Source organism: Grammomys surdaster, unplaced genomic scaffold (genome assembly GCF_004785775.1).
Source record: "Grammomys surdaster isolate TR1022 unplaced genomic scaffold, NIH_TR_1.0 948, whole genome shotgun sequence".
Classification (NCBI taxonomy): Eukaryota; Metazoa; Chordata; class Mammalia; order Rodentia; family Muridae; genus Grammomys; species Grammomys surdaster.
Window position 1 is genome coordinate 708841 of NW_021605367.1, and position 16415 is coordinate 725255.

At 46.5% G+C, this 16415-nt stretch overlaps 1 protein-coding gene across 1 annotated transcript in view; it reads left to right on the forward strand.

Annotated features, from left to right (window-relative positions):
- The first annotated feature begins 4466 nt into the window (after positions 1 to 4466).
- Ruvbl1 (RuvB like AAA ATPase 1) overlaps positions 4467 to 16415 on the forward strand; it is a 31089-nt gene continuing 19140 nt past the window's right edge. The window contains exons 1-3 of the mRNA XM_028782980.1: positions 4467 to 4766; positions 7207 to 7293; positions 13150 to 13282. Coding sequence (XP_028638813.1) covers positions 4626 to 4766; positions 7207 to 7293; positions 13150 to 13282 — 361 coding nt within the window. The 5' untranslated portion in view covers positions 4467 to 4625. The remainder of the gene's footprint in view (positions 4767 to 7206; positions 7294 to 13149; positions 13283 to 16415) is intronic.

Below are 16415 nucleotides of genomic sequence, written 5' to 3' on the forward strand. Positions count from 1 at the left end.
CCATTATCAGGTGGGAGAGACAGCTCAGCTGTTAAAAGTGCTTCCTGCTCTTCTGGTGGACCTGAGTCCACTACATCATCCAGCTCTAGTGGTGGGTCTAACACCCTCTTCTGGCCTCCACAGACACCTGCATTCACATGGCACACACATACACCCAACTAAAACTAAAGTCTAAAAAACAATCCATTGTTAATACATGGTGGCAGTGATTTACACTCTCTCTCTCTCTCTCTCTCTCTCTCTCTCTCTCTCTCTCTCTCTCTGTGTGTGTGTGTGTGTGTGTGTGTGTTTGTGTGTGTGTGTGTGTGTGTGTGTGTGTGTGTGTGTGTTATAGTATTAAGGATTGAACTCAAGGCCTCATGCATGCTAGGCAAGTGCTCTACCACTGAGCCAACCCCCCATCCCTTAGCTTGTTTTACTTTGCATGCTTCAAGGTTCATCTATATTGTAACAGAAGCCAGAATTCCTCTCATCTTCCTCTTCTATGTAGCACAGTCTCACCGTGAATTTGGGGTCTTCCTGTTTCCATTTCCCAGGTGCTGGGATCTTAGGTGCACACCCCTGTGCTTAAGGCTGCTTTCCGGCTCCCTTGTAATCTGCTCTTTGCCATGTTTGCGGTCCAGAAGTATGTTGTTGCCGGGTGTGGTGGCATATACCTGTGATCTCAGCACTTGGAAAGCAAGCCTGGAGGATTAGGAGCTTGTGCAGAGTCTCTGCTGCACAGAGAAGTCAAGGCCGACTATGTCAAAAGCAGGAGCCCCCCCCCCATGTCAAAACACAAAGAAAAAAAAACACTTCAAAATGTCTATATCTTTGTAAATTTTGTACTTTGTTCAGTTTTATGTTTCAAGTTTCATTCCATAGTGATTGGGGAAATTTTATGTCTGACTTCACTATTTGAAAATGTATTAAGATCTGGGCTGGAGAGATAGATCTGTGCCTAAGAGCATTTGCTGTTCTGGTAGAGGACATAGGTTTGGTATCCACTACCCACCCCAGGAGGATCACAACCACCTATTAACTACAAGTCCAAGGTTCCAATGCTCTCTCTGACCTCCAATGGCACATGCACACATGTATTGGGCATTTCGATAAGCAGGCAAACACAAATACACATACAACTAAATTTCCTCTTATATTTATTTAATTTTATGTGTATGAGTGGTTTGCTTGCATGTATGCATGTGTACCACATTTGCTCCTGGTACCTGAAAAGCCCAGAGGTCAGAAGAGGGTATTTGGCCTAGTTAGGGTTTCTATTGCTGTTATAGAGAGATGGCTCAGTGGTTAAGAGCACTGGCTGCTCTTCCAAAGAACCTGGGCTCAATTCCCAGGACCCACATGGCAGCTTACAGCTGTCTGTAACTCTAGTTCCAGGGGATCTGACACCCTTACATTGATGCATAAAGAACAAACAAACAGACAAGACCCACCATGATAAAGCAACGTGGGGAGGAAAGGATTTATTTCAGCTTATAGATTGCACATCACAGTCCACCACTGAAGAACATCAGGGCAGAAACTCAAGTAGTACAGAAACCTAGAGGCAGGAACTGAAGCAGAGGCCATAGAGGAAGCTGCTTACTGTCTTGCTCTCCATGGCTTGCCTGGCCTGCTTTCGTACACATCCCAGGACCACTTGCCAAGGAGGCAGCACCCCCTCCCCTCCATACACACAGTAGGCTGGGCCCTCCCATATCAATCACTAAGAAAATGCACTACAGACTTGCCTACAAGTAAATCTTACAGAAGCTTTTCTCTTCCCAAGTAACTCTTGACAGTTTGACAATAAACTAGTCAGGACAGTATTGGATCCTTGGAGCTGGAGCTACCGACAACTACAAGCTACCCAACATGGGTGCTGGGAACTGAACCCTGGAAGAGTAGCTAGTTCTCTTAACTGTTGAGCCATCTCTGGGTCTCCTTGTCCACAAACTCTGGGCAAGGTCTACCTTCCTTGCGTCTCACTTTACTTCCTGTAAGATGCTACTGTATTGTTTGCTTCTGAGAAAGCCACAGCTTCAGTCAGGTTTGCACACAGGGACCATCTCCTCTCTGATCCCTTTCTTCCCAGGCTCTGCCGGCTGCTCCAGGTGCCCATTCTGGGCTTGCATACCACTAGAGGATTTGTCCTCATACATTTGTTGCATGTTCTCCAACTCCTTGTAGGCTCATTGTCTTAGTTAGGGTTTTATTTCTGGGAAGACACTCCATGACCACAGCAACTCTTATAAAGAAAAATATTTAATTGAGACTGTGTCTTACTTAGGGTTTCCATTGCTGTGAAGAGACACCATGACCAAGGCAACTCTTATAAAGGACAACTTTTAATAGTGGCTAGCTTACAGGTTCAGTTCATTATTATTAAGGCAGGAAACATGGCAGCATCCAGGCAGGCATGGCATGGGAGGAGCTAAGAGTTCTATATCTTGTTCCAAAGGCAAACAGAAGACGGGCTTTCAGGCAGCTAGGAAGGTCTCAAAGCCCACACCCACAGTGACATATTTCCTCCAGCAGGGTCACACTTCCTAATAGTGCCTTTCTTTGGGCCAAGCAAATTCAAACCACCATACAGTTCAAAGGTTTAGTCTATTAACATCATGGCAGCCAGCATGGTGGCATACAGGCAGAGATGGTGCTGGAGAGGTAGTTGAGAGTTCTACATCTTGATGAGCAGGCAGGAGGCAGAGCACTGACTTGAACTTCTGAGACTTCAAAAGCCCAACTCCACAGTGACATACTTCCCCCAGCAAAGCCACACCCACTCCAACAAGGCTACACCTCCTAGTAGTGCCACTCCCTATAGACCAAGCACTTAAACACTTGAGTCTGAGGGCCAATCCTATTCAAACCACAACATTCATCAAGGCTATTTCCTGCCTGTTTCTGAGTGTTCACACTGTTGCTAACAATTACTTGTTGAATGGATTGAGGTACAGTTGTGCAGGTAAACAATATCACTATGGAACCTGACAGAAAATATTTTCTGTCTTATTGTCTTCCCTGAGTTGTGGGATTAGATGAATATGACACAGGATTTCAAGCCTGAAGTCCTTCCTCCAGCGAGTAGAGTTCCAGTTCTGATGATTGGTTGTGTGTTCTTGCTTGGGCCAGTCTTTGGATATCCTTAGCCAGTAGGGTTTTGTTTTATGGTGTTAGGAAGTGACCCCCACCATAACCAATAAGATGGCTGGGTCCTTCTACTCTGCTCTGATAGAAATCTTGGGTAGGTGCAAAGTTCTTCAGTGCTGGAAGTCTTAAACTCTTGAGAGCCACAGCCCAGGGGCTGGACTGGTAGAACAAGAGGCTTATACCTTCAGTTCTGAGAGCCAGGGGCTTGTTGCTCCAGGCTTGAGAAGCCAGAGGCTTCCAGCTCTGGGAGCTCAGGTTGGCAGCTAATCACTCTTGGTTTAAACTACCTGTGGCCCTGTACATAGCAACTGTTGTTATACACAGCTTCCAGGAGGAAGTGATGCCTGCCAGCATTGTAGTTTCTAAGTGGGTCAAGTGGTAGGACTCAACTCTTACAGTGTCTGATGTTATAAATGTTGACCCTTAAAACTTGAAGCTCCTTGGGCTGGAGAGATGACTCTGCAATTAAGAGCACTGGTGTTCTTACAGAGGAATCAAATTCAATTCCCGACACCCATATGGTGGCTCACAACTATCTGTAACTCCAGTTCCAGAAGATCTGACACCCTCTTTTGACTTCCTTGGGCACTGCATGGTATATTCACACCTGTAGGCAAAACACCCACACAGGTAAAAATAATAAAATAAAATAAAATAAAATAAAATAAAATAAAATAAAATAAAATGACTTGGCACTCCCTGGAACTTGTCTAGCAATCTCTGCCTTTGGTTACTCTGCTGCCTGTCACTTGTCATTTCTGTCCCCAGTCACTCTAGAACTCGCTAGCTGCCATCATCAGTCTTCACTGCTGCAGCCACTCGGCTTGTCTTCTTCATATTACCAGCTCGGCCCACAATACTATTAATAGAGGTGGAAAAACCACTGGAGAAATCTTACAATGGGCCTAATGTTGCAACACAACTATACATTGCACAGCACAGGAAGGTGTCTCCTGTCTGACTTAAAAGTGAGGGATAGCTGCTTAGATAGCCAGAATGTCAGGGAGGGTAAACAAGAGTGTTTACTGTTCTCAGTTTGGGCAGCTGCTTTGTTGATAGTTCGCTCAGGACATCCAAGCACCTGGGAAAGATCTAACATTTGTTATTGAAGGAGTTAACACAGCCTGGCACAAATATCTTATTTTAAAGAAAAAATAAATATTAAAAGAGGCGTTTATAATTAAAACCTGCCGTTCACATTAATAGTGCTTAAGTATTTGGCGGTTCCCAGTCAAACCTGGACAGGGCAGGAAATGCCTGCCCTGGGGGAACTTACCCTGTGACACAGACGGAAGTTGGTGGGTGAAACTTAGCTGCCGACCAGCGTAGCTTTTAGCCAATAGAAAGCGAAGCCTTCTCGCTTCCACCAATGGCATACTAATAAGGGCGGGTCTTGGAGAGCGGCCTGGTAACGGCCGCGTGGTAACCCAGGCGCCTGGCGTGCCGTAGTTCCTACCTCTCCACGCAGGTTGTGTCTCCGGGCACTCGGCAAAATGAAGATTGAGGAGGTGAAGAGCACCACGAAGACGCAGCGCATCGCCTCCCACAGCCACGTGAAGGGTCTGGGGCTGGACGAGAGCGGCCTGGCCAAGCAGGCGGCTTCGGGGCTCGTGGGCCAGGAGAACGCGAGAGAGGTGGGCGTGGGGCGTTTGCGCGAGGCGTGGGCGGCGGGACCAGGACCCATTAAGATCTGTCTGAGAAGTGAGAATCACACTAGCAAGCAAAAGTTGCATCGTTTACGGGTCACGGGACGCAAATTAGGCATCACCGGAAACACACTGGAAGGCTGTGGGGTTAAGTATAGAATTGACTTAAGTTTTCAGAGTTGATATGGGTTCTTTGGGCCTGGGAGCTGATCTGTTAAGTGGAGCGGTGAGGAGGAACAGTCTGACCTATTCTCCATCCAAGCACTCTTGAGCTTTTCCAGTTCAGTCTTTTTAAAGTCATGCCAGGTCTTTAGATCGGTTCTGTTTTCCACACGAAGAAGTTAAAGGTGCGTCAGGCCGCTTAACCAACTGCCGGTTCAGCAGTAAGTAATGAGGCTGGTATTCCTCCCCCCCCACCCCCGATCAGTACTCCTCCCATTTTCTCAGCCTGCTCCACTCTGAACTCTGCAGAGGCTCAGTGTCTACAAAAAGTTGCTTTTTACATATGTTGAAGACTGCTTTCTTAGCCTCTTGCACGCAGAAAGTGCCAACAAAGAACATCTATCCAAAAGGGAAAGGATTGACCCTAGCACACTCGCATCTTTTCTTGCAAGCAGGTAATAGTAGTTTAATGTTTTCTGTTTGCCAGGCAGCTTTGAGTCTATTGTTTGTTATTTCATTTCTGTGTAATAAACCTCTCTTTGGTTTGATGCTTTCTAGACATATAAAACATTGACATCATGTTTGCACAGTAAATTCCAATGTGCCTAAATTCTACAGTTAACATTTTACAGCGATGCTTTATGGTATATCTATTCATGTATGTCTACTGTCACAATTCAGAGTAAACCGCAGACATCAGCACACTCTACCCCTAAGCCCTTTCTTGTGTGTACAGTTGTTTTGAACACTTGGATTCAGATGAGTAGTAGTGATTCATAAGGGTTGTAGGTAAAATAAATCTGAGGGCACTCACCTCAAATGAAATGGCCAGGCAGTGTATGTGACTTCAGAGTCTGCTCTAGACCTGCTTCTGCACCGGGTTCTTATATGACTGATGACACCAGCAGCCCCCCTGGTACTCAGTATCTTACCCTTCCTATTCTTTTTTTTTTTTTTTTTTTTTGGTTTTTCGAGACAGGGTTTCTTTGTATAGCCCTGGCTGTCCTGGAACTCACTCTGTAGACCAGGCTGGCCTTGAACTCAGAAATCCGCCTGCCTCTGCCTCCCAAGTGCTGGGATTAAAGGCGTGCGCCACCATCGCCCGGCTCTTCCTATTCTTTTGATGTTGGCCAGTATTTATTTTTGTTTGTTTGTTTTCACGACAGGGTCTCACTGTGTAGCTCTGGCTGTCGTGGGACTCTGTAGACCAGGCTGGCTTTGAGTTCACAGGGATCCTCCTGCCTCTGCCTCCCAAGTGCTGAGATTAAAGGCGTACGCCATTACACCTGGCTTCCTTAGCTGGTATTTCTTTTTCTTTTTTTTTTTAAAGATTTATTTATTTATTATTTATGAATACACTGTAGCTGTACACAGACACACCAGAAGAGGGCATCAGATCTCATTACAGATGGTTGTGAGCCACCATGTGGTTGCTGGGATTTGAACTCAGGACCTTTGGAAGTGCAGTCAGTGCTCTTAACCACTGAGCCATCTCTCCAGCCCCTTAGCTGGTATTTCTTGTTTCTTTTCCTATTTGACAAAATGGGTGCATATGCGGTGCAGTCATATGACTGCCGTGGTACTTTGAAGAGGTCAGAGATTTTCTTCTTCCACTGTGGGATCCAGGGATTGAACTCAGTTCTTCAGGTTTACACTGCAAGTGCTTTTCACCTACTGAGCCATCTCACCAGCCCTTTCCAATTCTGTTATTGGATGGATTCATAGCATACTCTTTTTGTTTAGATATTGTTGCTGTAGCCAAACTGGCCTGAAATGCACAGCTCTGCTGCCTTTGTTAAGTACTAGGTCTATGCTGGCTCCTGCCTGCCTCAGCCTCCCCTTTCCATTCTGTTCACTATACTTTGTCTGCTGCAGCACGTTGTCCCTTAGTCATACCAAACTTCTGCTTTGGTTATTTTGAGTTTGCAATTTTTGCCTGAAATGTAGATTTCTGCCCAGGGCTTTAAATGTTACATACAATGTTATGATAACCCCCCTCCACTCCCCCCCCCCCCGGCGGCTGTCCATAGCCACACGGTGTCTCATTGTCTCATTGACCCTTCTCTCTTCCTGGCAGTGATCATATGGCATGAGCTGGAGCACATGGCTTTGCTGCCTCACCGCCACCGCTGCACTCCTCAGCAGTGGTATCTGTCGCAGCTGTATCATATCAGAAGAGCGTGTGAGCTGTGTGGACCAAGCCCTGAGCTCTTCCCACCATGAGGCATTTTAAGATTGACTGATTGTTTCTTTCTGTTTTGTGCAGGCATGTGGCGTCATAGTAGAATTAATCAAAAGCAAGAAAATGGCTGGAAGAGCTGTCTTGTTGGCAGGGCCTCCTGGAACTGGCAAGGTATTCGTTCATTTTTCTCTCTCTTTTTTAAGCTACCCAAGAGAATGAAATTGATGTTTAAGCCCAATTGAATTCATGTCTTAACTAGTCTCTGTCTAGCTAGACTGGTTAAATGAATATTTTAAAAACCAGTGTGCAGCAATACAGTTTAGCATTATAAAATCTATGGTCTAAAATTAAAATTACCCTGGCCTATCTCCAGAGAAGAGAGTAAAGTTCTCGGAGGGCCTTGTTGTCTCTAGAATGTTCCTATTGTCTCTTTCAAGTCTCCTTTGCTTTGCTAGGAAATAACCTTTCTGTTGATCTGAGTCTCAAAAAATAACCAGCAATATCTTTTTGAGGCTGCTTGTTTTGCCTGTCATTGTGTCCTGTGAGAGATGATAAGGGACAAAGAATTGATACGCTTTTTGAGACTCAGAGTCTGCAGGTAAGAAAGCCAGGAGTCATAACTGTAACGCAGGGGTTCTGTTGAGTGCTGACTGAGGGTCCTGACCGATTCCTAAATGCAGCTGGAGTTGATCAGGAGGCAGCACAGTGCCTGGGGAAGCTGGAGGGGCTGATGCTTGCTGTTTGCCCTTTAAAAGATGCAGGAGGATTGGCCTTGCAGGGAAGAAAAGGGCTTTCTAAGCAGGGGCACAGTGTTGGAGATTGTGAGTGGACACCCACTGTGAGTGTGTGTGTGTTCATGCATGTGTGCTTGTGCACGTAAGTACCACAGTGCATGTGTAGAAGTCAGAGGACATCTTTCAGGAGTTGGGTCTCTTCTTCCGTTGTGGCGTCTGGAAATCATACTCCAGTTGCCATGCTTGTGCAGCAAGTGCTTTTCCCTACTGAGGCATCTTGTCCTCGTCTCTTCCCTTCCCTCCCCTCCCCTCCCCTCTCCTCTTCTCTTAGACTGGGTCTCTGTCATGTATCCCAATGTGGCCTCGGTAGCCAGGCTGTCCTTGAACTGCTGCTCATCCTGCCCTAACCTCAAGTGTCAGGATTATAGGTGACTGTCACCGTACGTGACTGGTGGGATACTTGAAGTAGATACAGAGTACCTAGTCTGAGCCTCAGTTGTTCTTCACAGGGTCCACAGAGACCAGGCACCTGGGCTTGTGTGTGTTAAAAATAGGCTCTTGTGTTTGCCCCCCCCCCCCCCCCCCACACACACAGTTCTTAAGTCAGTGGTGAGGGAACCACTAATTCTTACTTTGAAATTCTAACTGTTATGTAGCCCTGGAACTCAATATGCCAACCAGGCTGATTCTGAACACAGAGACCCACCTCCTGCTTCATGAATGCTGGGATTAAATACGTGTGCCACCTGCAAGGGGCACACAGGGGTCTTCCTGAAGAGGGAAGAGCTGTGTTAGTAAGTAGATTGAACCCTTCACAGTGAGCTCAGTGGTATCTACACAGGTAGTATCTGCTTGTCCCCTGCATGGGCCATCTGCTTATCATGTCTTCTTATGTCTTACCCTTGTTTTCCCTCTCTTTCCAAAAGTGCATTGGCTGGAAGTTTCTTTTATAGGTTTGTTAGTGGAAAAGATCCTGTTCTCCTTATTTGAGACAAGGTCTCATGTAGCCCAAGCTGGCCTCAGATGTGAAGATAAAATGCTTGTCTCCACTGTTAGTTGGAAATCTTCCTGCCTCATCCTCAGAGCTGGGATTACAGGCATGAATTCCAGGCCTAGCCTTGTCCTTGTGTTGAGAATGCTTGTGCTGGGTACAATACTGTCAGTGTTTCTTCCCTGTTTGTTCTGTTTACAAGTTTGGTATGAGTGTTTCCTTTTCCTTTCGAATGCTTTGGAGATGTTTTCACTTTAGTGCTTCATTATGCATGCAACAAGGTAAATTTTTTTTTTTCCTGTCTTGACATGAATTGTCGTTTCTTACACATCAGTATGATGTCTTTGATCTGTTCTGGACCATCCTCAGCTCTTTCCTTTGCCCATTTTCTTTGTTGACGTTGAAGTTGGAATGTGGATTTTCAGCCTACATTGGCATTCTTGGTGCTGATGGCCAGACATGATGCTGAACGTCTTCTAGGGACTTTAACTGGAATAAGGAGCCATTCTGTCCCCCAGTGTCAGTTGGACTAAAGTTGAGAAGTGCAAGGAGTGGGACTGACAGACTTGTATGGTGGGCTTGCCTGTGCCTTATAGCTGGGGAAATGATTCTGTTTTTTTGACATTTGGTTTATTTCGGAGTCATTTGCAAATGGGGCACCCTGCTATTTACCACAGCATCATCTTACCTCTCACCTGATTCCTCTGCTAATGTGAAGTTTATGTTAGCATTTCCATTTTTATAAACTAAAAATAACTGAAAAAGATTAGAAGGCTAATCTTTTTGAAGGCAGGGCTAAGAAGAGAGTGGTCTCAGAAATGTAACTTTTCAAGGAAGGTGTGGGGAGCTCTGTCCACTGCCTGGGGGATTTGACCCCAGGACTTTGTGCCTGTCAGCAAGAGCTCTACCACGGAGCTACACTTCTGAGAAAGGGTCTCACTGATTGCACTCCACCCACGCCCCTTCCCCCCAAGCCCAGGCTGGCCTTGCTTTTTGTGTTCTCTTTCCTCAGCTTCTCAAGTAGCTCGGATTACAGGTGTGTGCTTTGGTGCTCAGTAGGAGTATGAGTTCAAAAATAACACAGTTGATCTTTGTTTTGTTTTCTTGTGATTTTTAAATGGAAATGACAAAGCCGAGGAGATGGCACAGTCGGAAACATGCTTGCTACCCATGCGTGAGGGTCCGAGTGGTAGCACTTACCTTTGATCCTAGTGCTGAGGAGGCAGGGACAAGAGGACTAGCCAGTCTGGGTGCATCTGTGAGAGGTCCTATGTCAGAAATTAAGGTGGAGATGACTCCTCAGTTTAGGGCACTTGTTGACCTTCCAGAGAACTGAGTTTGGTTCCAGCACTCACAGTAGGCATGTTACAAGTGTCTGTAACCCTAATTCCAGGCTTGTGGATGCCCTCTTTGGCCTCTGTGGACATGTGAATACATGTAGTGTACTCACAGACACACATGTGTACACATTAAAAGAAAAAGGTAGAGAGTGACTGAGGAAGATACACAGGGTCAGCCTCTGGCCTCTACACACGTATGCACATACACCCCCCCCATGTATGTACACAGTGACATGTAGCCATGTATATAATATGTAGGAAAGAGAGTTCTTCAAGTTCTTCCAGTTTTTCCCTTTTATTATAAACTTAAGACTATCTGCTGTGTATATGTCTAGTGGCCCTGGAAAGAGAAAGTTAAAACCCAGCAGTAACATCTCTGTCTCTTTATCTTCTTTTCATTTAGTTGCTGTCCCTATCGTTTTGCTTTATTGTCTGTTTAATGATGCTGACATTTAAAAAATTACCTTTACTTACTTTGGGGAGCTGGCAGTGTGTACCTGCCGTGGTATGCCTGTGGAGGTAAGGGGGTCACTTTGGAGTTGGTTTTCTTCTTCCCTCATGTGGATTCCAGGGATCAGAAACTCATCAGCAGTGGTTGTATCTCCTGAGGCATCTCTCCAGCCCAACACTACTATCCCACCCCAGTATCTCTGTGTAGCCCATGCTATCCTGGAATTACTCTGTAGACTAGGCTGGCCCCCAACTCAGATATTCACCTGCCTCTGCCTCCTGAGTGCTGGGACCAAAGGTGTGCACCACAACCTCCCAGCAGCACTGACATTTTTGAAATGTCCAGAGCGTTTCATTCCTGTGTGATACTGGGTCAGTTTTCTTCCCAGAAATGTGAAGAACACAGTCTTTGGCCTCACTTTGTAAGCGTTTCTGATGTGATGTTTGAAGGCATGTGTAGTCTGAGGAGATATTGGTAGTGTGCCCGAAGTTGAGGCTACTTTGCTTCGTGGAGAGGCAGGACACCTTTACTGTACTGGTACAGCTCTGTTCCTGAAGATCTCATGCTGTTGACAGTGGGACTAGTGCTTGGACCCTAGAAAGTAGCCCTTCAGATGAGATTGAAGTAAACCTGTTCAACCTTCTTTCAGGAGCAGGTTCATGGCAGTCACATGGTGACTCACACAAGGGAAAATAGGGGCTCTGGCAGTGCTTGCATTTTGGCTGTCTGGCCTTGAGTAATCTGTGTTTCAGTTTCTTAATCTATAAAATACAAACCAGGACCTGGGCACAAAGGTGCACACCTGCAGTCCCAGCACTTAGGCAGTTGAGGCAGGAGTACCAGGCCAGCCTGAGCTCGGAAGTGAGTGCTGGGCCAGCTATATGGTAATTTGCTACCAAACTCTACCTGCCCAAAACAAAAAAATCGTCAAAACAAATGACAATAAAGCAAAACCTTAAACCAAAGTAGGCAAATACAAAGTAGAACATGAAGTTGATGGTTTACTGGAGGTCTGTGAGATATTTACAGTGGTGGACAGGAGGGCTAGGCAGGCATCTTCTGGACTTTCCTTCTAGGACCCTTCACCAAGAGGAAACTGGAAGTGTGAAGCACTCCCCTCAAGTGTTCCCTGTCTGATTACACCAAGCCATAGTGTTGGCCACTTCTGAATTAGGCCTCAAGGAAAGAGGCTGGTGAAGTGTATTGAGTGCACTCTTTGACATCTGAGGCCAAGGATGGAGAATTGAGGTCTGTGGAACTACTTAGAAGAGACAGAGTGACTAGGACACAGCCAGAATTAGGGTAGGAGGTGGACAAGCTGGCCCCTAGCTCCCACCCATAGATCTTTCCTGGGTCTGTCTCCTGTCAAGATGCAGTCCTCTCTTTCTACCTTGTTCCTAGAATATCAGTGTTACTGTTGTCTGCTCTGGGCTCACAAACTCAGGTGTGTTCTTGGGCTGAGACAGTGGCAAGTGTGTCCCATGACACTCTGGGGCTGAGGGAGCTGCAGTAGGGAGGCACCTGCTGCTGTCTGCTGCTGAGAAGCACGTAGAACCAGTTTGTGGGCAACTTGTTTGCTACGTGAGATCTAGCCTAGTACTTTAATCTTTCATGTGATTGACCAGGTCTCCAGTGCTGAGGTTACTCTGAACAGCAGGAGAGTTAGCACTACTGTCTAGTTTCTGTCTCACAGGTTATTTCTTTATGCGCTTCACCGTCTGTTCACTTGTGGCAGGTCACTTATGATACTGCTTCAGAGTTGTCTCTGGTCAGGCTGCCAGCTTCAGAGGCTGTGGATCTGTGAATGCTCTCAGTCGCTCTCAGGCGTTTGTCTTTCATACTTGATATTTTCCACAGATCTCTCCTGTGTCTGGTCTTGCTTAGCCTCTGCCCACTGTAGCTGGGTTACCAGCAGCCATTTGTGTTTCACAGAACATGCTAATGTGTCACAAAAGTCTGCCTAAGGTTTTGTTCTCTTATGGGCCACTTAACATAAAGTGGACATAAGTGATGCCTTCCTTCAATGCTGATTTCTGCTGGCCTGTAGGTTGGTGTTTGTGGTACAAACAGAAAGCAATGTGTTAGGCCTCACTGTGGCCTGAGCAGATTGGCTGGATCCTGTTTGAGGTTGAGAGAGAACAGTCAGGAAGGTGTTGTTATTTCTGGTGAGAACCTGTTCAGCGACACCAGTCCTAATGTGCCTATGTCTAGGTTGAGGCTCCTGGACTGCGTATTTGACCCATCTTTGTTCAAGAATGGCTTAGATGTGAGGTTCCTGTGAAGCACTTGCAGTCAGGCCTTTACTGGGGAATCACGTCCAAGTATGATGGTGATCCAGGCTGGGTGTGCTATGCAGGGTTGTGCACAGAGACCCTCAGACACTGAAGTATGCCTGTGAAGGTAGAGAATAGGACAGTACTGTTCCTGGCAGATACTCTCTTAATGACCCACATTTCTGAATGACCATTTCTAACTCTAAAGCAAACGTCTTCTCCTTCTTGTCCTCTGCAGACAGCCTTGGCCCTGGCTATTGCTCAGGAGCTGGGCAGTAAAGTCCCTTTCTGCCCGATGGTGGGTAGCGAGGTGTACTCAACTGAGATCAAGAAGACAGAGGTGCTGATGGAGAACTTCCGCAGGGCCATTGGTGAGTGTGGGGAGGGCGGCCATCAGTGGGTGGGGAGTGTGAGAAAGTGGGTTTCTTCTCCAGGTGCCTTGAAGCTTCTTGGTTGTAAAGATGTTGTGTGACAGCCTGTAGCTGTCCTCAGTTTCTGCAGATTGCTACGGAAATGTGGGCTCTAACTGTGTGGGTGGCCCATTTGTGAAGGTGGACATTTAGGTCAATTTTCAGGTTTTGCTGTTCAAAAACAGGTTGCTCAGAGCATGCTTAAGTGTCTGTGAAACATCTGTGTCCCTCAGTACATCTGAGAGCAGGTTGTGGACAGAGACGCCTGTACCAGGTTGTCAAAGTTTGTGTGAGGTTTGTACAAGTGTGTGTGTACAGAGGCCAGAGGAGGATGCTGTGTGTCCTGCCTTGTCACTCTGCCCTGTTTCCTTCAGACAGGTTCACTGAATCTAGAACTAGGCTGCTGGCCATTAGATCTCAGGAATCTTTTTGTGGTTGTCCCACCCTCTCAGTGCTGTGATTATAGGTACTTGTGCCACCAAGCCCAGCTTTTTACATGGGTGCTGAAGTCCAGAGTCAGTTCTCTGTCTCACTGAGCCCCCTCCCTACCTCCCAGAAAAGTACCCACCCCCAGCCCCCAAGACAGGATTTCTCTGTGTAGCCCCTGGCTATCCTGTAACTTACTTCGTAGACCAGGCTGACCTTGAACTCCTGAGTGCTAGGATTAAAGGTGTGTGGCTAAAAGTATTTCTTAAAAAAATTGTATTTAGCCGGGTGGTGGTGGCGCACGCCTTTAATCCCAGCACTTGGGAGGCAGAGGCAGGTGGATTTCTGAGTTCGAGGCCAGCCTGGTCTACAGAGTGAGTTCCAGGACAGCCAGGGCTACACAGAGAAACCCTGTCACGAAAAACCAAAAAAAAAAAAAAAAAAAAAAAATTGTATTTAATATTATTACTGTGGGTTACATTATGTGTGTGTAGGCATACGTGGCATGCAAATGGAGGTTAGAACAACTTTATGGAGTTGGTTTTCTCTTTATCGTTACATATCCTCATAGGATTCAGTTCGGGTTGCTGCTAGCACAGAAACCCCTTTACCTAAGCCATCTCACCAGCCCTCCCAAAAGTAATCCTTTCTTTTTTCTTTTTAAGGTTTTATGGGGTGTGTGTGTGTGTGTGTGTGTGTGTGTGTGTGTGTATGTGTAAGATGTATTAAGGAAATGTACTGGACTACTAGAGGTAGGTAGGAAAGCAGAGGTTGAGATAGTCTGCTGCCATAGGCCAGGGTCAGAATTTTACCCTGAGTTAAGCCAAAACACTTAAGTGTGAAATGTCTGTGGACGATAGTCCAGCTCTGCAGTCCCCCTTCATGGAGCAGGACAGAGGGAGACCCACTGGGGTCTCAGCAGGAGGTGGTGCTGGAGGGGTGGGTGACTAGATTCAGGAGAAGTCTATGGTACAGTTGGGTCTTAGAGTTTATAGAAGGGTTGGTTGTGGGTACAGAGACGGGGCAGGTGATGCGTCCGAGTTCTACTGTGCTCATGTTTAAGATGATGGGGGAGTATGGGGAGTGTGGAGATGCTCACAGTCGCTGGGATACAGAGATTTTAGGGTATGAGTCTTTGTGGCCCCAGACCTGGCAGGTAGTGACTGCTCCCTGAAGCCTCCTGCTTCGTGAGAGAAGCAGTTGGCCTTGAGAAAGATCAAAGCTTTAACGAAAGCTGTGTAATGCTACCTCATCTTGCCATGTTCCTACTTGCACTATGAGAACGTTCATTTTTAGGTCTTTTGAGGGTACTAGGCCACACTCAGCACCCGAGTGACTCCCTTTTTAAGTCAGAGACATTGGTTTAGTTTTAAAAGCTATAAAACAGTTAGAGAGGCAGCTCAGTGGTTAGGAGCCTTGCTGTTCTTGTAGAGGACCTGAGTTTGGTTCCTCGCACTCACCCACATCCACCTGTCACTCCAGTTCTGGGGCATCTAATGCCCTCTTGTGGCTCTGGACACCTCCACACACTCTACACACACAGAGACACATCAGTAAAATAAACCTTTCAAAAACCCACAGAATATTTCTAACTGGAGATGTGCTGCTCCCTTCTGTAAGCAGCACGGTGATAACCCGAGTGAGCTGTGAAGTGGAGCTCATGCCGGGGGTGGGGGTGGTTCGGCCCACCCATGTCCCAGTACCCATGGCTCTCCCGTCTGCTCTCTGCTAGGTGAAGCCTTAGTGAATGACAGATAAGATTGTATCATTTATTGGTGAGCATAACCTGGTCTGCCTCTTGCATCTGAGCCTTGCTCTTTGTCCAGGTGGAGCCATGCTGTGTGCTGTGCTGACTCGCTTTGCCCCAGTGTGCCCATTTGTCAGCTTCAGACTGTGTTGTTGGGTGTAGTGTGTTCCTTGGACTTCATGATGCTCTGAGCAGCAGAGGTGGCTCAGGGGCTCTCCAGAGCTGGAAATCTTGCTGAGAAGTAGTTTTTGTTCTTTTTGATTGTTTGTTCTTGTTCGTTTTCCCCATCTCCCTTCCTCATTCCCTTTAATTTTTAAGATGGGGGTCTCACTGTGTTGCCATTTTACAACGATTGCTAAACATAAGGGATCCTTCCTCGCCACACACAGCTTCAGACACCCTACCCATCATATACTTCAGTTATTAAAACTGGGCCAGTTACTTTCTTTATCCTTTTTCTGTGATGTACTGCTGCTGCTGTTCCCCTCCTTTTTCTTTCTCTCCCTCCCTCCCTCCCTCTCTCCCTCCCTCCTTCCCTCCCTCCCTTCTATTGTATTGGGGGTTGAGACAGGGACTCACTTTGTAGCCTCCCTGGCCTTGACCTCAGTCCTCCTGTTTCCGCTTTCCTACTGCTGGATTGCAAGCCTTTCCCACACTCAGATCCCCATGGTTCCCTTTAACTCACTGATTATTTAAATACAGGTTATTACAATTGCTTTAAATATAAGAATTCTTAAATTTTAAAAATTTATTTTAAAATGTTTTGCTGACATTGACAAAGTTTGAAGAAAAAAAAAAGAGCCTCAGGTAAAAGCGTGTATTTGGATGAACCATGAACAATGCAGATGAGTTACCTTAGCGCCCAGCCATGGATGAGCCATGGACAATACAGATGAGTTACCTTAGCGCCCAGCCATGGAT